Source organism: Corvus kubaryi, unplaced genomic scaffold (assembly GCF_017639235.1).
Source record: "Corvus kubaryi isolate FWS band 111438036 unplaced genomic scaffold, C.kubaryi_AGA036_p1.0 37266, whole genome shotgun sequence".
Classification (NCBI taxonomy): Eukaryota; Metazoa; Chordata; class Aves; order Passeriformes; family Corvidae; genus Corvus; species Corvus kubaryi.
This window is the reverse complement of record NW_024581081.1, coordinates 4868756-4892412: the sequence shown is the minus strand read 5'-3', so window position 1 is coordinate 4892412 and position 23657 is coordinate 4868756. Positions and strand designations below refer to the sequence as shown.

Sequence of the window (23657 nt, the reverse complement as noted above, 5' to 3'; positions counted from 1 at the left end):
GCATTATAGAACATGGATATATAATCCACTAATTTCATGCCTTGCATCTGTGAGCCTTGCAAATGACATTACTCCATGCTAAATTAATTTAGGCTCACTCAGTCAAATGAAGGCACTGGAGAACTAATATAAACTAGAATTTCCTTGAGCCATTATTTTCTATCTTCCAAAACCTAAAAGTTTATGCTAATTTTACTGGCTAATTCTAACTGGCAGGTCATTTGCAGAATAGTAAAATCAAACCACTTCATGATGGGTACAAAAAATTTAATGTATTCATTTGTGGCCTTAACTCACAAAACTTTCTCCTAAGGAGATTGATTTCTCATGTCAAGACAAGTTTCTAGATGACATGTTGATCATGATGTATTAGAACATATATTCAGGTAAAAACTAGGGCGAAAAAAAGCACTACAGACTAAAATAGTAAGCTTTTAAATAGGATATTTGTATTTTGCCTGAAATTTTTAGGGTGTTTTTCTTCTTAGTTTTGTTCTATAGGCAGGGCTAGATGATAGCGTTATTTGCACTGCAATAATTTCTTTGAGAGCACTAGGATGACTGTGGAAAAACAAAGGAAAATTTAGCCCATCATGAATAAATTTGGCTTCATGTTTTGCTTTATAAACACAGTTCCTATGCCGAGATAAATTTTCCTCATTTTACTCAGACGAATACTTTACAATAAGCTTTCTGGCATTTGCATGACCAAGTCTGAATCAGATTTTATTAAGCTGAGTAAAGAAGACATATATATTTATCCTCTATATTGAAGCCTGGAAGTGGGAAGGTGGTTAGTTTACAATCCACTAGATTTGTTGGCAAGATCTTTCCCGTTCTGTACACATAACAGAGTTAATTCTCTGTGGATGTTCCCCAAAGCCTTGGCATCACTCTGAGAGGTAATAAGGGAAAAATCTTACCTATTTTTTTCAAGACCTTAAAAACCTGCCTACCACAATTGGTGAGGACACTGTTTTTAGCACCTGGAATCACCTTGATTGAATATGCCATTCTGGCACGTCAGATATAGCTTCAGTTTAAAGCAAGGTTGGCTACACAGTGCCTCCTGATGTACTTCTGCTAGCCTGGGTATGGCACCACAGTCGTGAGCAAGTCCTGTTGTTAGCAAATCTAACACAATCATGCTTTTGATGATGAGCTAGCAGTCACAAGACAGGTAAACTATGCTTCTGGTTCCTCTTTTCTTGTAAATATGTCTTTAAAGAGACTGAAGGTTACCAGTTCCTGGAAAGAAACCCACATTTTTGTTCTGTCTGTGTGTGTGTGTGTCTCTGTGTGTGTGTGTGTGTGTTGGAGCTTTGGCTTCCAGCAACTACACTGCAAGCTCAACAAGCCTTGCTTTAGTCTCTAGCACTGTAAAAATTAAACAAACACTCCTAAAAGTGACAAATTTCTGTACACATATTTTATGCAACAGAAATCCCAAAGGAATTCTGCTCTTGCCTACACTGACTAAAAGAATGACAAATTAAATCTCCAGCACGAAAAGTATTTGCTTCAAACTCTTGTCTTCACTGTTTAGTTCCTTCCCTTAAGTGCTTACTGGAGAATCAAGGAGAGAAATAAAGTATTACGAATTATAGCATTGATGTTAAAAATAGCTTGTATAAAGGAATCTTTAAACCTTTTAGTGTCTTGTTTTCTTTCTTATGATGATCGTTTGCCTTTTCTAAATCCTTTTGGGCCTCAATTCAGTAAAATACTTAAGCACAGTACTTAATGTAAAGCATAACCTCGATTTCTACTGGATTTGAACTGTGGTTTGGGGTGATTTATTGAATCACAGCCTGCATCATTAATGTTTTCTTTCAAACTCAACATTTTTCCAGAGAAATAGAAGCCAGGAAGACTCTCTAAAGTTTATCCCACTGAAAGAATGGAACAATGAGAAAGCCATCAAAATTTATAATCCACCAAAGCGCTGAATTTATCTGAATACTATAGAGACTTCAGTCTTAGGACATTCACCTGACATTTCTAGTCCAGGTTTGAAAAGCTCAATTCTAAACAGTGATGAAAATAAGTAAAGCCAGAATTCCACAATTATTTTAAAAAAGAAACATAATTAATTCACACCAAACTGATGATCAGTTTGTAAATAACAGGTGACTGATGTAGCAAAAAGCAGGTAACACCGTCTTTGCAATTCCTGCTGACAACTGGCTTCTGGTGGGAGTTTGCTTCTTTTCAGGTTTGCCTCCTAAGATTTACCACCGAACGAATGTAACTGACACTGCTATTTTACAAGTGCCTTCTTGCTACATATCACCCAAAAAAATTCAGATAACAAAGAGAAAAAGAATTAAAAAGCATGTAAAAAATAAATGCCTGACCCACTAGCAACTGCAAATAAATGTGAGCCAGAGACTTTAGTGGATATCATTTTAGCCAGGTAAAGCCTGGCCAAAAATACTTCTCTATAAAAGGAACATATGATGCATGAGCTTAGTAAATCATCACCACGCAGATCATTAAGGTACTATCATACAACGAGAGTGGAAGCATGATGGTTAGTAAAATGGTTCATGCGTATCTTCACAGGAGTTTTGCAAAGTAAGGATAACCTAAGTTTCTTACCTGTGCTTTTATTGGTTTTGTTCTGTCTACTCTTTACTTGCTCAGTCCACAAGGTAGGATAACGAGAAGCTATATCTGGAAAAAAAGAAAAGGCAACAGAAAATACTTTATAAATGTTAACATTTCTACAAGTTATTAGCAACAAAATAGCAAGTGGCTAGTTTTAAAGAAACGGATCTAAAAAAAAAAAAGGGCACACTGGTTTATATCAGGGCAGTCAAGACCATTACTCAAGCAAAGGTATGAATAGTCCTTTCCTTGTCCTATTTGCACAGAAGGTTGAAAGAAATAATTTTAGACTAAAATTAGGCTTAGTTAGAATAAAAATCTCCTAGTCTGGACTCAAAATATGTAATGGCTGCAGATCAGATTCTGCAAGATGAGAGGCGAGTGATAAGGTAGCCACAACATAGGACTATTGTTGCTTATTTAATGAGCAATTAATTTCTCTAAAGGCAAATAATCCTCACAAAACATCAGCCTTAAGGGTGATATTGCTAGTCATTCTGCTGAGGATAGAATTTACCCTTTGACTTGTTTATTTGAACATAGAATTTTAATCTGCAGTTTGGCTCAAGTTTAAATCCTGTGCCTGCCCTCAGTAGCGACAATTAAAATTGTTCATGCTGGTCTCCACAGGTAGAGTCTCATCTCAAGATTATCACACAAAATTCACTGCCTATTGTGTTCATTGTCTTTGTTGTTCCTGAAAAAATACCGATGCTTGAAATTTCTTGCAACTACACCAGCAGTTGTAGATACTCTTAAGATAGCATTTGATGTTGTGGAATACAGTCCGTAACTCCACAGTTTAATGCCACACTGTTAAATTTGCTCACCTTCTTCATCACCTTGAGGCTGAGTCTCCAGCGCGGGAGCTGAGGCATCATCTGAATTCAGAATGGAAAAGATTTGCAAGGAGACTACAATTATGAGAGTAAGCTAAATAAGTGTACATACATGATTGAAAATAATGATTTGCACATAGCCCCGGCCAGCAAACAACAATTTAAACATTCTTTAAAGACGCTACACAGCACAGATATATTACTTATACAGACAATGTTTTATAAATGAATGGGGTTTGAGGTTATGGATGATGAATTTATTGCATGGTCTTTGGTGATGCATGAAGTGATCAAGTTGCTCTCTGGAGTGTAATTCTTCTTTTCTAATGTTACACATTGATACCTAGATATTATAACTGAAAAATCAGAATTTCTAACGAAATAATTAGATAAATGTATGGAAGAAGTGAGACCTGTGAAAGCAAAAACAGTCTGGAGAGAAAGTGTGGCTGCAGACACCTTATAATCAAAGGTATTTTTCAGCACAGCAGGATCTATTTAAGAATCAAGTTAATTTTTTTAAGTAAGATTCACAGATTATATAGCCAGAATATTGTTTGCATAACTGTTATCCTCTGGTCAGCATTCTCCACCCATCCACTACCAACGATTACTGCAAGAAAAGAGGGAGGGAAAATTACAGAAATGATAAGAAGATGTGAGTCATTTTAGGTTCAGTAAAACACAGTGGACGTAGCGCTGGAAAAGAAAAACTGAACATAAAAAATTTTTTAAATCAGCTTTTGCTAAAAAGAGTGGTACCAAAGATCTTTCTTTACTTTATTACAGTTTTTATTTAAAACTATTGCAGATGTGGGGTAAATATGACTCAGGAGACCATACCAGTACATATTTTCCAGTCATTGCTGTTTCCTGCAGCATGGAGCTAACTCCAAGACCAAGGTGTACCGCAGTAAACAGCATCTTCCATGCAAAGGTTTTATTACTATTTCTTGCAGTTTCACAATTGTATCTCAGACCAAAATAGTTTCCAGATCGTTTTCCTGGCATTTTCATGGAAGGCAGAATCAAAGGTAACTGAGAAGCTGCTTCTGGCATGTAGCCTTACCTGGGTAACAGTGAGCAGCAGCTTTTAGGCTAACACACTATCTCTTTCCTTTTCTTCTTGCTACTGCAATTCAGAAGAGCCTCCTGTTCTCTTTGCTGTCACCATCACTGTTTGGGGGCTTTTTTAAGTCTGAGTTGTCTTTAAATCATGCAGAGGTTTTGGGGTCACTCTGACCTTTGCCTCTAAAGGTCACAGTCTAGGTCACAGCAAATACAGATACCAAGTAGATATTGACAGCAGGTAAACCCAAATTTCCAGCCACAGCATAGTGACCTCTATGCTTTTCACAAAACCAAAGCAGCAGCAACGGGAGCATATTTTCAATGCAAAATTATCTAACCAAGGCATAAGGAGATTTAAGAGTGCTCATTCTTCATTTCCACACAATGGCAGGATTCTTTGCTCCAATGCTATGAAAGACTGTCACTCCTCATTAGTTTTGCTGGCATTTCTGTGGTGTCCTCTGGGTGGTGGAACAAGACCATTGATTAATTTCAGAGAGGCCATCAAGTATCGTAGTGCACTGAAAATCAAGACATATATTTAAATCATCGATCAATATGTGATTCAGAAAACCCAGAATTTTAGAAGGCAACTTACGGGAGGCGGGTATTACCAAGATCCAAGCCAGAAACTTGGGTTTGTATTTAAATGACACTTTTCTAATCATCTTTTGGTACACAGTTTTGGTTTGTGACACAGTTAATCTTATGTAATTACCTGAAATTCAGCATAATGCTGCAACTTCAGCAATAATCATCTCAAAATTAGCCTCCTGAACTTTGTTCATGCAGCATTTAAAACAATTTTGGTGGTGGTGTTGTTGCTGTAATACAACATATGTTTAATGATTTATATGAATTAGATATCTCACAGACTAATGGCACAATTCTTCCTGTCTGGCACATACCTACCAGTCCATATATGTATATATTTAAACACAAACCTGTTTAAATTCTGTTTGCTGTCAGAGTTCAGTTACCAAGAACACAGTCCTGCAGTCAGCTAAGAATCAGAAAAAAGGGATGTGATCCCAACTCTGACACCTGTGTTTTTCAGAGTCTAAGTATTTTCCTTGGATAGAGGAGAGAACTGTGGGGCCAGAGAATATACTTAAGGGAATATCTTTTAAGCTTCATTTCTACTCAGTTTAATGTTTAAATTTAAAAACATGCAAACAAAGCCCCTGATCTCCAATATCTGCAGCTGGAAATTTTCTTTCAGCATTGGAATACCCAGAGAAAGAAAGTTGCACAACTACAACAGATATGGCTCACCAGATCCATATCTATGAGGCACCTTGGAAGGGGAGACTGTCTCAAGTTTATGCTGTCTCTTGAGTAGAGTCCTCAAGACCACACCTTGAAGGTCTGAAGCACAGTCTCTGGAGCACTGAGAACACTGTGAACCAGCCTAAGCTTGCTGGGCTACAATATGGGCAGACACTCCTGGTTAGTCCACAGGAACATGCAGAGGAGAGAGGAGCAGAGAGTGTTATGGTTGTTTCAAAAAATACTGCTGTGCCCTTGCAAGCTGAGCTACAAAATATGTTTTACTACACTGGCTGTGAAGCTGAAGCACAGCTCCTTAACTCAGATAGACATATGATCCTGGTCTCTACTGTGTGACAGTCTCTAAAGAATTTGGGATGTCTCTGATAACATTATTTAAAGCATAAGGCAGTGACCATCTGGAAGAAGGGTGAGGAGAGACAGACAGCAGCATTTGAGAAGAAGCAGGGACCACCTGGGAACCAGGTCAGAAGCCTTTCAGGCTGCAGGCTTGTGCTGGAGAATAAAAACAGGGAATGAGTAAAATGCAATCATGTCACTTGAGACACAAATATACGTGGTAAAAAGGGAGATTTGATAAACTGTGCTCATTTCCTTGTTCTATGACTGTTCATTCAGGGTTCAGTAGCTCAGCTGCCACAGGCACAAACAAAAATAAAGGATTCCAGACAAGTTTTATATACGGGATACTTTGTTCCGTTCAAAGCTGAAAATGAAAGTCCAGACCTGAAGCAAATGAGCAACCTAAGGTTAGTGGAACCCACAATTTGTCTGGAAATACATGAAGGAACAATTTTTCAGTACTTTGTAATTATTAGCCTTAAAGAAATACTGATTCTTTTAGCCTAACAGAACTATAGTTTGTTTAAATGTTAATTTATTACAATACTGCAAAAGCTCCTGCAAAAAAAATTCAATTATATTTACAGTGCTCCAAACAGATAGGCATTAACACTAGAACAAAAATGAGCAACTTCTTTAATATTATCAGTATAACTGACAGAAATATTCAGTATGTTTTCTTCAGCTGAATCTAAAGTTCTTTTAAGTGTTTGGTGAGTGTAAGCTTTAGTGTTGTTTAGAGCACAGACATCTCACTCATTTAAATCAACCAGCTATGTTGTATTCACATCAGATTTTGTCCTGCCAAAAAGATATACATCATGATCTATATCAAACAACAACAATCTTCTGGCCATAAATATAAGCCATCAGATAAATTAATCACAATATAAAGCAAAGTTCTGGGTCCAAGATGACTCAAGCACTGATTGTTATGATTGTTATGGAAATAAAGTGAGAACTCCAGTTCCTAAGATTTTGGGACTGTAGAATGATGTCTTTATCAAATAGACAGAATAATCTCTCCTCCAGAAGAAGCAAAAAATATGGGAATATATTTCAGAGTATGGATTTGGGAATGAAAGTTCTCTTCCAAACAGCATTGAATTGCAAATTCTGTAGGACTGAGACTAGAAAAATACAGTGTCTATGCATACATGCATATATATAAATACATGCATACATATATAGATGTTTATACTTATAAGTTTACTAAATGCCTACAATGCAAGCATAAAATTAGCAACATGTATGCATGCATATATATTACATATGCAGCTATAATACAACACAAATTTATATTGATAATTTAAATATATGGAAAACCACAGTAGTGTCTCCCACAGCTATTTTAGCTTCTATTTAAAGGCCAGCTAAGATATTTACCTGTTTTGCCTGCACCTTCTCGTTGTGGCAGCTTCTCACTCACTGAACCTGCAATTGAAAACAGGAATTAACCAGAAAAATACTATTTTCACTTCTAATATGCTATTTAAGAAATACAGTTCAGCTTTAACAATTCGTTTGTGTATATTACAGCAATAAATACCAGCAAATTCTTCCTTGGCAAACCATAGGTTTTAGATTTGCCTGACTTCTGCATTTGTGTGCAACCCATACACGGTCAGACTCCACTGACAGTGGAACCAGGACCTGAGGAAGAGGTGGCATTAAACACTACACAGGCACAAGTGCAAGAACATGCTCACGTGCTGCAGGATCACCCTTTCCCTTTCCCTTTCCCTTTCCCTTTCCCACTGTCCCAGCAAGGACAGGTTCAGCAGGAAGGAGCATCACTTCCTCGTGGTCCCTTGTACAGGGCAGCTCCCTCCCTCTGCTCAGTCTTGCCCTCACACCTCAGCTGCTCTGTGGGGCTTTTTCAGCCTCTACCCCAGACCTGGCCCAGAATAAAAACTGTCCCTTTTCTGGTCTAAAGGCTTCATACAAAGCCTTGTGGAAACCCTACGCTGGTGTGGGAAAGGGATTGTGTGCTGGGGGGTGGCAGGAACATAGAGCCTTATTCTGAGCCTGAGCTGGGCTCAGGACACATCCCCAGAGCTGCGGCCCTTGGGAGAAGAGACAGCAGAGGTGAGAAGGGAGTCAGGAAGATTACAAGAGATGGGTTTTTACAGCTTATTCTTCCAGCCTGGATTCCAGCCCAACCCAGAATCCAGCCTTGCTTTCAAGCCATCAAGAAATGGAGAACTCACTAGTTTTCTCAGTAGTTTTTCAAGGAGGCAATTGTCCTTAGGGTTTAAAATAGAAATCCTTCCTTATTTCTTGCTTATGTGTCATTACATCCATTTTTATTTTTTATGATTCTAATTATTAGCCACTTTTTAACAATTTATCTGTCTCTGCTGCATTAAAAATCACCTTTAAAAGTGGTATTTTTCTCTCTGAAGAGCCACATGGAGTGACCAAAATTTAAAAGCATGAAGTCTCAATTCTTACCACATAGTCTCTTCTTACATACACCTGCTATAATGAAAAAAACAACCAAAACCACGCATCTGACTGATGCTTGTATGTGTGTGAAATAATTTAGCTGCCTTAATTTTCTTAATTTATTCCCCTGGAACAACTACTTTCACTGTGTTTAAAACACACTAAAGAAAACCCAAACCTTGGAGCACAATAATTGGGTTCTAAAAGGACAATTTAAATGAGAGAACCCACTAAATCACAGGGCTTGCTTACCACACTGAACTGATGGTTACTTCAGCAGGAAGTTTAGACAAAGAGTCTGCCAGTGGGAAGATGCCTAACATTACAAATCAATCCTGCTGATTTTAAAGCCTCCATAAAAGAATACATGGCAGTGCAGCCAAGCTGGTAACCTACTGATGGATGCAGTTCTTAATACAGCTTTATATATCCGTATTACAGCTTTATATATCCATATTAGAGATACCCTTGTTTAGACTAGTTTCCTTTTATGGCTATAGTGTATTGTAGTGTACTTTTATTATGTTATCTTTGAGTCACCAGAAATTCAATAAACTTAGTGATGCATCAGTATTAATTCAGGCAGGAAAAATAAAGTTGCTATCACTGTAGAAATTATATCCAAGGATGTTTGGGATAGCTTGCTCTAAATAGACTCCAATACTAATCCATGTTGTTCAGTCTGAAGAGGAGGCAGATTTTGTATTTATGCTGAAGCCAGAAGATCTGAGTTTTTGGTGCTTGGCTTGCATTTGATAAAAGGCTCAGCTTGAACTCAAATAAGATGTTCCAGTGTTCAGAAGTACTACATACAAAATTACAGGTTTTTCTAATTGTACTAAATACCAGTGATCCAATCTTTCCTCAAATTTCATCCAGTTACTATTAACTCTGTAGTTTCTGAATTTCATTTTGATGCACAGGCTTGTAATTATAATTTTCTTGCAAATCCAGATATTTTAGGCCTGACTCTCAGTCACACAAGCATTTTAAACAGATTTTTCATTTGTAAGTAGAAATGATGTCTCAGCATGGGGAATGTGTGTGATCAACTGCACTGATACCCACTCTGCTCCTGTTTGGCACCAGCGTTGTCTCTCTATGTACATTTGAAGTATTATTATAAATTGAACTCAGTTTATACATAAGTAATTTAACACATTGAAATTTATATAATATTCCACATCTTAAACTGAAAGCAGAAATATCTTTCCAGATGCATTCACATCACTTAATCTATATGAGAAACGGTGAGAATTACAGAATTATACAGGGAGAATTGAATTTGACTTTTTTTTTTTTACCCTAAATTTTCATGGAAAATTAATGGAGGGAGGAAGAGAGTGACATTTACTAGTACTAAAAACTAACTTTATCATACTGAATCTAATTTCAGTAAGAAATTAGATGAATTCTATGCAAATTAGGTTTACTAGGCTAACAATTTTTTAAATAGTCTTAGGAAGTCAACAAAAATATTCACAGAATTTTATATAAAGGAAAACCTGTGCCCTTCATATAGTTCCACCTGAAATTTTCAATTTATGCAGCAGAAACTTTTCCTGTTGTCTCTAAATTAGAGGTAAGGAGTTATTGAGTTTGTATCTTTTTTTCTATCATTTTCTGAGTATATTTAAGGTAGAAGCACTTCTAGCTTAAATGGTGATAGGAAGTTGCATTTGCAAGTTTTTAGGAAATTGTGTCTTCAATATCAAGATGAATCCCCACATTTTCAGCTAGGCAAGAAACAAAACCAGCAATTATAACTTGTCTAAAAGTTAGGCAGTGCAATTGGCTTCCAAGTTTTCAGTACTTTGTAAGCAACCAAATCACCACATAAAATACATCCTTATGGAATGATGGAGGACAAGGAGGGGTACTAGATTCAGCAGCATTACTTTAACAGGAAGAATTTAGTACCATTCAAGCTTGTACACTTGCTTAGCCATCTATCTATTTATGATTCTGATGAACTTTTTTTTTTAAAGGCAGACATATTCATGCCTTAGTTTATTGCAAACCCCACAGTTCCATTCAATTTCACTCTAACAGCATCTGAGGCACAATAAAACTTCCAAGGGAATGTGATGTGAGTTTTGTGGTTTGTGATTTTAGCGTATCCATTTTCTATAGTTAGGATCATATGGGACTGGGCTTTAAAAGAGAAGGTAAAAATATATTATTATCTAGTTTAGATAGTGATTTCTGAACTCCTGCTAAAAAATATTTGGTATGTAATCACTGAATACAGACATCAAGAAAGTTAAACTCCCCCTGCTATTCCTGTCTCACCTATGGTTGTGTCTGACTATGTATATATAGGAAAAGTACTATGTAAGAGGACAAAATATCTCAGTGATATGGATATTTTTCTCCAGCTAACAAAAACAATTTAATGTAAATTTAAAAATTTCATTGCCTTCCCAAATATATATTATATAATACTATACTGGAAGAGTTCTGAATTTCTAAAGGTACTTGTATTTTGGTCATAAAAGATGATCATGGCATCTTAATCAAAAGGTAGAAAAACTACTTCACAGGAGAATAAAACATGTCTCCATACCTCTGCAATCTCACTGGCAGGAGCCCAGCATATTTAATAGGGCATAAACAAACCCCTACAATAGGCAAACACCGTATTTTCCAATGATAATTTAACACCTGCTTCTCAACTTCTGCCCCATTTCTCAGGACTCCCTGCCTATGGAATTTCTGTAGTCCCCTGAAGCGCTGATAACAGAGAGGGAGTGTTGTAAAAATGTCTTTTTTTATGTCTGGTGTTCTTTAGTGAAAGTACTGGGAGACATTCATCATTTTTAAGGAGCTTTCTTTTTAATGCCATCATGGGAACGTGTTTAATTTACTGCCCCTCTCACCATTGCTCCTGAAATAGTGAAGACTATTTTCATGGAGTGGAACAGCATTTTGAGATTTATCATGTGTGTCTTAGCAGTACCAAATGTTGACGTGGGAAAAACTGAAAAGGATGGAAGAAAAGCCTCTTTCAGGTAAAAATACAGTAATTAAAGCAAAGGTTCACATAAAACAGTTGGAAAGCTCCACATTTTCTAATGCTGCTTTTTAATGACCTTCATCCTTCCACATTTGCACAAAAGGCAGCTTAAATAAGAGCAACAAGAACAACTCAATGAGCAAAGAATGGCTCAGGCAGCTATTGTTCATGGGTTAAAAATATACATGGAACACTTTTCCACTTATACACGGGACCTGTGATAACTTTAGGAAACACCATGTTATTCAGCTAACCAACATTAACAGTTAGGGAACTGTAGAGGTTGCCTCACATATCCAGTATCACACAGTAAATGAGAAGCATGGATAAGGGCTGGAATCAGTAAACCAAACTTGTAACTGCCCATCCTAAATTCTGCTCCATATTTCCTCTATTAAAATTCAAGTTCTTCCAGACTGCCATGTTCTTCTTTCTTATTTCTGGGCACTCACCAAAGGTAGTTCCACTGGGAGAAAATGAAAAGCAATAAATTATCCCATAATTTCAAAATAGCACAGTTGATTAAACATGTATTTGAACCTTATCTGAAGTTACTGAAAAACTAACCTAGAACTGAAAATTAACTGAACATTTTCATTAAAACAAGAAATTTTCATACATTCCATGGTAGCACATTACCTATGAGAAAATCATTACAAAAGCATCTTGATTGTCTGTACACATTTTCCTCTAAAGGAAAAACATGGCAAAAGTGATCTTGGGAGAAAAAGGTATGGTACAGGCAAACTGAGAAATTAGCATAAATATCTTTGAAATATATATAGCATCCAGCCTGCAGAATACATAGAAGCAAGCGAAAATAATGAAACATGTCAGGATGCCACCACTGCAGGAGATCTGCCTGCATATCAAAAATAGCAAGGCAGTTCCTGCATCAAGGCTAGGAAGACACAGTGTATTGCACTGACAAGGGACAACAGTATTGGCAGAAATGACATCTCTGTAATACTAGTTAAAACAGGAGTACGTCCATGCAACTTCAGTTGACCCATTAAAGTTTTGATTACAATTCCTGTGCATAGTCATACCAAATAAAAATGTACAGAAGGGAATCAATAGTGATCTGGAAAACATCAACAGTCTTGTGAGGAAAAAAAAACCAACTCCATTATCCTAAACAGATGGCAATTTTGAATATATATTGAGAAATGGGAGAAGAGTGCAGTTGTGCACCAGACTTTCATTTTGCAATATACGAACTAAGATTTTGCCTTATTATACCCCATAACTTTCTGAGAAAATCTGTAGCTGTCTTCTCTGTTGAATGAGAATGTTTCTCCAGATCTCTCAAAACTGAGTCCTTAGCCAATACCACTGCAAAATCCCCTAGCATTTCAAGTCTTACTTCCAAAGTCTGCTGTAGCTGGACTTCTTTCCTGAGGGACAAAGGATAAGTGGTGAACAGTAAAACATGAGAACACTGATACAAGCAGGGGATGAAATGCGCAGAGATAATCCCACAGGGTCTCATAAAAACTGAAAAATTACCCACAATCTTTCCATGGATCAAAATAAGACTGTGCATACTCACCTGTGCTCTGGAGCAGTTTATTTATCTCTGAGCTACTAAATTCAATTTGAGTGCTACTATGACCTTCACCTTAACATTTCTGCGAAAATAACTTCCCTTCCCACCCCTCCAAAATAGAGCTGAAGCAGTCTGGCAGTTTATCTGCTAGGCACATGAACATACCTTTGAGAGGAACTAGGGTTAGGTTCCTGTAGAGATATTGAATAATTCTCATATTAATCGATTAATTATCTGGGAACTACATTGCAGCTGCTCCTCAATAATACCAGTACAAATACAAGAAGTGAAAATATAGCAAGTAATTCAACAACATTTTGAGCCAAAATAGTGCCATCTGTTATGAGACGTCTGACAACCTGTTCAATTATTTATTGAACTTTCAGCCCCAGCATAACCCTTTTATTACCGATGTCCGTGAAAGTCTGGGATCAAGCTAAAAATGGATTTTTCACAGAAAGAAACAAAGGTGAACTCTCAGAGAAGCCCTGGCTATGGATGTGAAAACATCTCTACTCAAAATTACACTGAAGTATGAAAGTGCTGTCCTAGCCATAGCATCATAGAATCACAGAATGGTTTGCAAGGGAATTTAAAGTTCATCTCATTCCAAACCCCCTGCCATGGGCAGGGATGCCTTCCACTAGATCAGGTTGCTCAGAGCCCCATCCAGCCTGGCCTTGAACATTTCCAGGGATGGCGCATCCACAATTAAAGAAGACACATCCATGTGTCTTCTGAAGATGCAAACCAGTCATAAATGATAATTACACTGAAATGAAAATGAATGCACATTTTCCTCTATTTTAAGGTTTCTTAATATTTTATATTATTTTTCACAATTGAGTCTTGCTTCACAGTGACTTTTCCGACTGGATTAAAATGAATATTCTGAAGAGTATTATTTCTGGATAAAGTTCACCTACAGGCAAGATGATTGAAAGATTCTGGAAGTCATTTTAACTAGAAAGACCTTAAAAATAAACATAATTTTCTATAAACTTTGCTGAAACTTTCTCAGTAGTCTCTTTCTTCCTCCATCTATTTATTAAAAATATCAATGTTGTGCTTGAATGATTGAAGTAGATCAGGACAGGTAAATTCCCTGATCCACTTTCTTTTTCAGCTTCATTCACATTACAGGATTGGCTTTTTAAAGCTATTTCTTCCACTTTCTGATGGAGAATGGTGCTGCAGCACAAATAGTTACGCAATAGATAGAGCGTGCAAATATTTGTAGAGATAGTTCTGTGCAATTCTCTCAACCTCAAGGAGCATAAACAGCAATTCTGACAACTGTTCATACACTTGGGATTTATACTTATCATCAGTGTTAATGAAATAGTGTCAGAAGCAAATCCCTAAAAACCAAGACCTGTTAATTGTCCTAATGAAAGACAAAAGGCACCATGCAAGGAAGGGAGTTTCATTTGCCAGTTAATTTCTGCAGGCAATTTTTTCATTTTGTCTTAATGCTTTTTTTTAATTCTTATTTCTACTCTGGATTTGGTCATTCATGGAATGTGCTGTGGGAGTTTTTTCACTGGGCTGTGTTAAAAATGGGCATTCCCTCTATGTTTTTTCCCGTACTCTAAATATTTGAATTATCTAAAAAGGCAAATCCCTCTGAAATGTTTTTGCAATGACTTTATGTGCAAGAGAGTTTACAACATAAATTGCTATATCAGCAATTCAATCACCTGGTTTCATATATGGACACATAAATATGGTATAAAGAACCATTGCAGAAAACCTTCAATAGCTAGATTAATGTACAAATAAAGTAGATGAATCCTAGAATCACAGGAAGCCTTAAGGTGGCAGAGACCTCAGACTTTATGCACAGCTACATGAAAAGCTAGACCAACTTTCTCAGATCCTCATCCAGTTGAATTTTACCAAACTCCAAGGATAGGGAATCCACAGCTCCCACCACCACCTGTTTCTGGGCTGAACCACTCTTCCAATGAAAACTTCTTTTGCTTATGTCTAATCAGATGTCACAGATAAACTCCACTGTTCATGACATACTGTCATACAACCTGGCCAGCCAAACAAGATTTACCTGGGCAGCGGGGAGTTTTGTGTGCCACAGCAGTACCACTGATAGGACGACCATTGGGAGTGACACACCAGCAGTATCCAGTGTAACTGTGGCACTGAACCTGTCAGAAACAACAAGAACCACATGCAGCTTGTCAGACATATGCCTGTTATCCCACAGCATTCATGACACATGAGCACAAAAGACTTACCCAGCCAGCTATATTGACAAAACCTAGAACAATAAACTGCAATGGACCCATCTCAGTCCTATATATGATCTTTTAGCATACAGCATATTTCAAGCGAAGCGTGGTAGGTCCTTCAGAATCAAATGGAAAAGAAAACTATTGAAATATGTGTTTGTTTACACCCTGTCTTAGATGAGTGAGGTGCAGGTGTCATAAAAACCTCACAAGGAAGTTCCTTCTGGGACACATAAACTGTTCCAGAAACAAGCAATCCTGAGTTTTTTTCCACATAGAGAACACATTGTTCCACCCACTGAAGGAGCAGGACAGACTGCTTCTGCCAGCATTATTCATATCCCAAGCTGTCAGAAAGGAAGCTCTTGGAATTCCACTCAGAAATCAAATTCATTATATTTTCTAAGGGCCAATATCACTTCCTTCATCATGCTTAAAAAGAGAAAGATTGTCTTCTGCACAACTCCACAACTGAAATGCAGTACAGAGGTGGCAGAAGGTGATCATGACTGGAATATGTACCTCAGGATAAGCTTCTAACTGTGCTCCTTCTGAATTCCATGATCTAAGTAAATTAGTCTCAGACCAAATGCTTGTGAAGAAATTCACCGGAGAATACAGAAGGATTCTGTATGATTCATGCTTTAGCACTTAAGATATGGATTCCAGTCGTAAGATTTCTGGTTCAAATCACAAACAGATCACAAATTCCAAGCATTTTACCATCTGATGAGTATTCAGGGGGCTACAAGAATGACTCAGCTGCCTCATCCTAGAAGAACAGGGAGTGTAATTCACCAACAGGAGTAATGTTTGGCTCCTTTGCTGGCCAACTGTGAAAAAGAGAACAAGGACTCCATACATAACGCAGATTTTCCTTCCATTTTTTCTGATGTGTTGGCACAAATTACATTTAATTTTGAAGTTACATTTCCCTTCATTGCATTTGTCTCTTCTTCACACTTTTCAAACACGCATACTCTGACTTTCCAGTCATGCAAGACACTGAATGAAAAATTTTCAACCTGACTATATGTGCCATCATCATTGCATTCTGGGATAAACACTTGTTGAAATTCTTTGCGAGCTTGTTCTTGGGTGTACTTCCTCTCAGCCACGCATCTGGAAACATCTAGAGAAAGGGAAAAGATAAGTCAGTTGGATGATGCTAATCAAAGAAAAGTGATCATCTATATTATAAAAAAGACAGCTCTGAGACTCATGTAAAGAGAATCAGAATTTTAATAAGTGAAAATGTATGATCAGCTTGCATTAATTCAGGGAAGAAAACCAACGCAGGACAATAATTTCTGGACAATAATCCATAACTGGGAAATGAAATGGAGAGATGCCTGGAGAAATAACCTTTCTGTTCCAAATGCCACCAAAGAGCAGAAGCCCAAACAGGGCTTTTCCTCTCAATTTAACGCTGCAATAGCTGCCACACTGCACCCCACAATACTCTTTCAGAGCTGGTGGCAGCAACAGCTTTCTAGTGCTTCAGGAAAGCCAAAGGAGGCAGCAGGAGCACAGCTGCCTTGTACTTCCTACTTACTGCAGTTAGGCAGCAACTTCAGCTGTGACTACAGATGTCCCCACCATGCTGATAAAAAAAAGATTAAATATACTGTACAGTGCAGGGACTTATTGGGATTCATATTGTGCTAAAATTTAATATGACAGTTTATGATTTAAGCATGGCACATCAAGTCTCCTCCTTTCTTCTCCACTGTGAGGTTTTTTGCACCATCTCCTTTGTTACTTGGCACTGGTCTCCATCCAAGACAAGTTAGCAAACCAGCCAGCTTTAATTCAGTGGAGTTTCTATTATCTAATAAACTATATTGTCTACTACACATGCTTCATTTCAGCTAGGCAGCCAAGGGCTGAAAAAAGACACATAACATCAGCTGTTTTACCTTTTACACTACAAATTTTAGCATGTTGCTGATGCAGAATCAGAACTTCAGAATCTGCTTGAGCTGAGGAATTTCAGTGAAAATGAGAATACCACAAAGCTTAAGTTAGTATTAATGACTTCAAGATGTGACTGTAACATCGAAATTAGGATGACTTCAAACATACAAGCAGAGAAATTTGCTGCTTCTGATCTCTGTTTGGTTTAAAGACTGTTTGACAGAAACTGGCTAATCCCATTTTAAGGCTAAAACTGTCCAGTGATTACCTGTGAGACAGGGGTATTGCGGTGATTCGGTAATGCTTGCGCAATTCTGCGAAAGCATGGGGACAGCCTCTCTAGTCCATGCAAGCTGCACATTGAACAGAATCTGAACAGTGATGCAACAGCACTTGGGAGAGTTTTGCATTCCTAGGAGTACACAGGTGAGACATCTAAATTCCCAATCCCCCAAGTACCCTCTCTGTGCCAGTATGATCCAGACACACACTCACAGAACCATCCTGGAAACTTGGCGGAATGGCAGAAGTTCCTTTTGACACGGTAAACCCTTCACTTGTCACCTCCACTGAGCTTTGGACAACTCACCTGGCAACAGTAGCATTAACAAATCCCTTCAAGTCCTAGGCAATCTGATGAGGAAGTATAGGAGTGTACTGAGGACAGAAACTGGTCCTCAGCATCTGCATTCTGAAAACAAAATTGGAACCCCTTAACTCTAATCTTCCTAAGTCCCTCCTGGTCTTGGGTTTGTGTGCACTAGCTCTGTGCGTTATTTTACTCTTCTCACAGGAGCACTATGAGAGTTCATGTTGCTAATATGCCCCAAACACAAATAGTTTCACTTTGAAAAACTATGTTTCAGTCTTAGCATCATTAATTGTATTATGTTTCAGGAGCGATACTCACAGACATGCAATGACACCTGAAAGGGACAGAAAAGTTCAAGCATCCAGAAAGGTGAGAAATAATAAGGAACTGAATTAATTTGTACTATGGCACTTTAATAGTTTGTTTCTCCAAGGGAGAATTTTAGCCAACATACTGTGCAGCTCAGGTAAAATCTGTTAATGTGTGCACTGCCAAAGTTTTTGGGGAAAAAAAAAAAGAAACATTTTAAGCAAGCTTTGGTGCCGTAAGCATTCTTCTGAGCATGGTTTGGTTATACAGTACTTAATAACATGTGGTTTTAATGTAGCTAGTATTTTAACTGAAAATAAATCACTCCTTTGTTGGACCTTTGTCCTCGTTTTTCTAGAATGACATGTGGTTTAAATGTCTAAAAGGAAAAGTGATATAAATTCCATCACATAAGGTCTCTGGTATAGTACCAGCAGGGTTGTAAATTATCTTCAATAGTTGAATTATCGTGAAAATATGCCAAGAAGAAAGAGAAGTTCTCCAAAACTGTCCACCACTTGTTCCTAAACAGCCTGATGCTCTAAAGGCCTCCTATTCATGGATGATCTAATATGCTTTAAAATCAACAGTCACCAAATTTATTGGAATATAAAATTCACATTTGAAGTCTTATTTTGTATTATATACCCATGGAAACATTTTAAATCTGTTGGGCATTACTGTGCTTCAGTATATGCAAAATAAAACCATGAGGAAGATCTCTTATCAAGTTAAGCTCTGAAACTGTGTATAGTTAAAATATTATTTCCAGTTCTGGTTTTTTTTATTTACCAAGGTATTACTGAAGAAGAATAATTATGACACAGAGATGAGGTCCAAACCTGATAGAAGAAATGCAATCAGGTGATCAAGATAAAAAGAAGACATATAAAAACATTCATACTCAGAATATTAATGGCCATTAAATTATTAATTCAGAGGAGCTAAATTCCTTCCAAATAAAAAAGAACTCAATGAAAAGAAAAGAAATAATATTTTCAATAAATTTGTAAGATTATACCATCTGATCATCTGCCTCTGTGCCCTGCCTTCAAAATCTGTTGCATAACTTTCAATAATTTTTCCAAAGAAAAAGAATTCAATATATTTAAGAGCTATACAGTTATGCAAAATAACAGCTGAGAAAGGATGAAAATAATTAATTCCTGACATGACTGGGAGAAAGGCTGAAACATGAGCTCACATCAAAAATACCAGAGGAGAGATAGTTGTAGGGAAACCTTGCAGCTCCTAACATGCATAAATAAGTGATAGGTGACATTCTAATCCATAGGGAAAAAAACCTTCCACGTGGCCATTGCTCATGACCATTTGGCAAAGGCAAATCTGGGATTCACTGGACAAAGTCTCCTTTGACTGCACCCAGAAAATTCTTGTCTACAGGCCCCTCTGTGCACCTTGTAGTAGTGTAAGTAATGAAGATGACTCACATGAATCTCAAATTAGTAGGATGAGTCTAGACGTATGTGGTTTGCCAGAATTTTGTTTACATAAATCAATCAATCAATAAATAAATACATCTAAAGGGATACCATTAAAGTCTCTTACACACAGATTCAACTTTGCTATTTATCTAGGAGAGGAATCATTCAGATCAGGATGGACCCTGATTATTTTGATATGAAGACCGAGAATGAAAGGTGATAGGACTTACCTGGTGCCTTTGTGCTGATTAATCAGCCCACAGCTTTTGAATTGTCAGCACTGTCCCTGACAAAAGCAGGCTAAAGCACTCTTATGAAGTGAGCAGTGTCCCTCTGGTGACAAACCTTAGAGCAGAGGGGACTCTGAGGCTGCAAGGTTTTGGAAGCATGACAAGCACTGTGTAATGCTGCAAAGCTTTACTTTTTTTTTTTTAAATCTGTTTTTGTTTAAACTTTTGGAACTTTCTAGTGGAAAAATAAGGGGCTTGAAACTGTAATTGGTTTCTTACTAGAATTCCCACTATACTTTATTTCTCTTCCTAACTGAAGTATTAACAAGGAAGCCAGCAGGCTCAAGCTGGAATCTGGTATATGATGTGTTAAAAAGACTTCTAGGTTCTAAGACCCGTTAAAATCTGGCTGAAATGCAGCCTAATTTGCCTATAGTCATACAATGAGAGGAACTAAATTTGCAGATATGCATGTCCAGCTGTAATTTGGAATTATGTCAATGACTAACTCAGTGAGACTTTATCCTCTCAACTCCAGGTAAATGGGCTTTTACATCCCACAACCTTGTGGGGAATTGGAAAAAAAAAATCTCCTGAAATTGACCATGAAGAGGCATGAGTTTACCTTAAATCAGCTCACTGGGACTCTGTTAGCTGGATTGGTACAAGGCTTATTGCATTTTAGCACAGTATGTTGGCCAATGAGTTGGTTGTACCTCTGTGACTCAGCACCAGGACTGTAAAAGCAACCAGAGGATTAATAAGACAAACATATCTTGGGGCATAAAGCTGAATACAAAAATAGGTGTATGGGAGTGGACAGAAATACACAGAACTGAAGAGAGTACAGAGTTGTAGCTATTTGGGCAGGTTTTCTTTCTGAATTCCCCTGGTGACAATTCTGGCTCCCAGGGGAGAACAGTAACCAGAAAGCACAAGCAAAATGTAAAATCAGCTTAATTCTGATCTAAGTTACTATGTGCAATAGAAAATCTTCACCTAAGAAGTGAAGTGGTGCCACTACATTGCTGCAGGATCTTCCTGAGATAGCACTGAAGTCAACAGGAAATTCTGGAAATGGAGTTAACCTCACAAACAGCACCAGCCTGACTGGGAACTAATCTCATTTTATGCTTTATTTCCAACAGTACAACTCCGAAAACACTGAGCTTCAGGAAAAAAACACATGCACCAACTTCAAGTCTGCTGGCTAATCCTTGAATAATATATCAAACAGAGAGAAGTTTGTTACTGCAAAGTAGAAGCTTATCATTATAACAATGACACAAACTCATCAAGGGTGTAAACACCATCTCTAAGGTGACATTCAGTACAATTGATTTACAGGAATTTTGGGGCTCTACAGGGAGTTGTAACCCAGATTCTCTCATGGAAAGTAAACAGCTTGCAAAAGTATAGATAAATCTCTTGCAAAGGTTTCGCTTTAGTTCATCTGGTATTTCTCAGTTTGCTACTTGTCTCAGTAAGAATAAAAATACCTTTCTCAGTCTCAATACATGGAGCAAACTTTGCTTGCTACCCAAGAGATTACTCTGTTTGACACAATTTTGTTACATATTTATGCTAAAAGTACACTTTATCCTTTACTTATTTTATTATATATGGAATATTCTGTTGAACATATTAGTAACATTTACTACTTTGTAAAAACTATATATAAAGTGTTTAACTTAATCATTTGAAGAAGTTTCCTTGAGAGCTTCCCACAGATAGTCAGCTGTTTTTACACTAAAGAGAAAGCTTTTCTAGAGTCACACAGATGTGAACAAGCAGACCTAGTATAGACACACATAATACAAAGACCTTTCACTGCTTCCCTTTGCAGCTTGATTTTGCCAGAATACCTGTATGCACTTGTCCTTAAACTTAGAAACATGCAGTGCAACAAGCTGTTTAAAGTTAACTATTTACTTGAGCACTTTACTGAATTTTCCTAGCAACAAACCATAATTTGTTTCTGCTTCTGTGCTTCTTTCCCACTGCTATACCCTTTTGGTAAGTGGTAGTGATATGATAAAAGTCAAATGGTCTTAATTTGTAGTTAATTTAACACAAAAATTTTATTCAGAGCACAAGACACCACTTGGTTTATATGGAATGAACCACTCATGAAAATTTCCCATTATATTTGACCTAGGTCAATGTATATTCTAAAGGACCGATCATGTCTAACAGCAAAGCAGATAAAAAGCTGTAGCCTCTAGTGATAGGAAACACGTAGCAAGCTATACATGCTGAAAGTATCAGTTTTAAAGATGCAGAGATGTTAGCCTCTTGGGTTGGAAAGGATGTCAGCACAGACATTTAGCCTGACAGAGCCATAAAATAATGACTTGCTGCTTCGTGACAAGAGCTGGCCAACTCTTTCACTATTTATTTTTATAGCTGCTTTCTGGATTCAAACAAAACAGCAGAGCGATCTTAGCCTGAACTCTCCTCTATTGGCATCTAACAGACAGAGCCAGGCAGTGTGGGGTTTCTTGGTTGTTTTCTTTTTGCTTTTTCTTTTTCTTTTTTCCCCCCCACATTTTGCAACCACACAGCAATTTAGATATCTAAGCTCTAAGATAAAATAAGGAATGCTGTGCTGGATTCCCTCTTGGCACACTATTTCAGTTTGCTAAGTCACATTTGGAGAGATACAGTCTGATTAGGACTGAATCAAATACTTCAAGAAAAACTAAAGCAACAGCTTTCTGATTTTTTAGATGCCAAAGGCTACACTAGTTTTCTGAGCAGAGCAGAGATTTGATAGTTTGGAGAAGTCTAGTTTACTAATTCTGAAATTCTGAGAAGGTCTGCAACTGTTTGTGGTTCCTAGTCTTCAGTGCAGTATTATTGTTTCAGCATTCTCTACTTCCCTTCTTTTAGGATGTTCATTTTTATATGAGGTCTGAAACTTAAACTGAAAATACATGAGCAGAAATGAAAACTCCACAAAAAAGACCCCAAAAAGATTAATTTCAAATCAAATTGCTGTAGTGCATATTTGATTTTATGAAGACCCATTTTTTGTACATGAGAATGCTTTTAAATGCCTTATTTCTGTGCAGTCTGGCTTCAGCAAATTCTCCTTGGAGAAATACTATCAATAAAAATTTATAATTTTAAAAAGAGACAAATTCCATCTACAGAAAACTGTGGATACTATTCCAGTGTTGCTTGTCCTGTGTTCTAAGTACCACTAGATACATTTAAAAGAGCAAAGGATATTCCACAAAAAAGTATTCCAAACGTACTTAAAACTTTATTCATTGTCATTAAATACTTACTAGAAAGTATAATTAATCAGAAGCCAACTCCACGTGATTTCAGAGACAACACAAATTGTAACTTCTCTACGCAGATACCTTTTTCACCAAGATGTTGAATGTTTTGTTTTTCAACACTTCCACTACAGTGTCCTGATGTGTAACGTCTTGAAACATAATATAAATGAACACTCAAAACTCAAATGAGGTTGGGGCTGACAAGTGTTTGTATCAGGACTGCCAGCATCACAGTCTGGAAACTTGCAGTCATCCTACAGATTAAACACAGTGTCTACAGTGAGAAAATATGTCTGAAAAAGGAGGAGACAGCTTCTAGCTAAAAGTATTTTAAGAGACAAAAATCTGCCCTATAATCAATTTTCCCCTGTAAGGTTTATTTTCAAAAATTCCAAAGCTAGTACCACTTCTCAATATATTATTTTATTAAATATATTTTTCAAAATAATGAAAAAACCTG

At 37.2% G+C, this 23657-nt stretch overlaps 1 protein-coding gene across 4 annotated transcripts in view; it reads right to left on the bottom strand.

Annotated features, from left to right (window-relative positions):
• Positions 1 to 23657, bottom strand: part of SMOC2 (SPARC related modular calcium binding 2) — a 140998-nt gene that overhangs the window by 66469 nt on the left and 50872 nt on the right. For 2 of the 4 annotated variants that reach the window (XM_042025160.1, XM_042025161.1), the window contains exons 3-7: positions 16440 to 16546; positions 15231 to 15330; positions 7539 to 7586; positions 3441 to 3524; positions 2602 to 2676 (exon numbers count right to left, since the gene is read on the bottom strand). In XM_042025160.1, coding sequence (XP_041881094.1) covers positions 2602 to 2676; positions 3441 to 3524; positions 7539 to 7586; positions 15231 to 15330; positions 16440 to 16546 — 414 coding nt within the window. The remainder of the gene's footprint in view (positions 1 to 2601; positions 2677 to 3440; positions 3525 to 7538; positions 7587 to 15230; positions 15331 to 16439; positions 16547 to 23657) is intronic. The other 2 variants (XM_042025163.1, XM_042025164.1) reach the window with 1 other exon arrangement.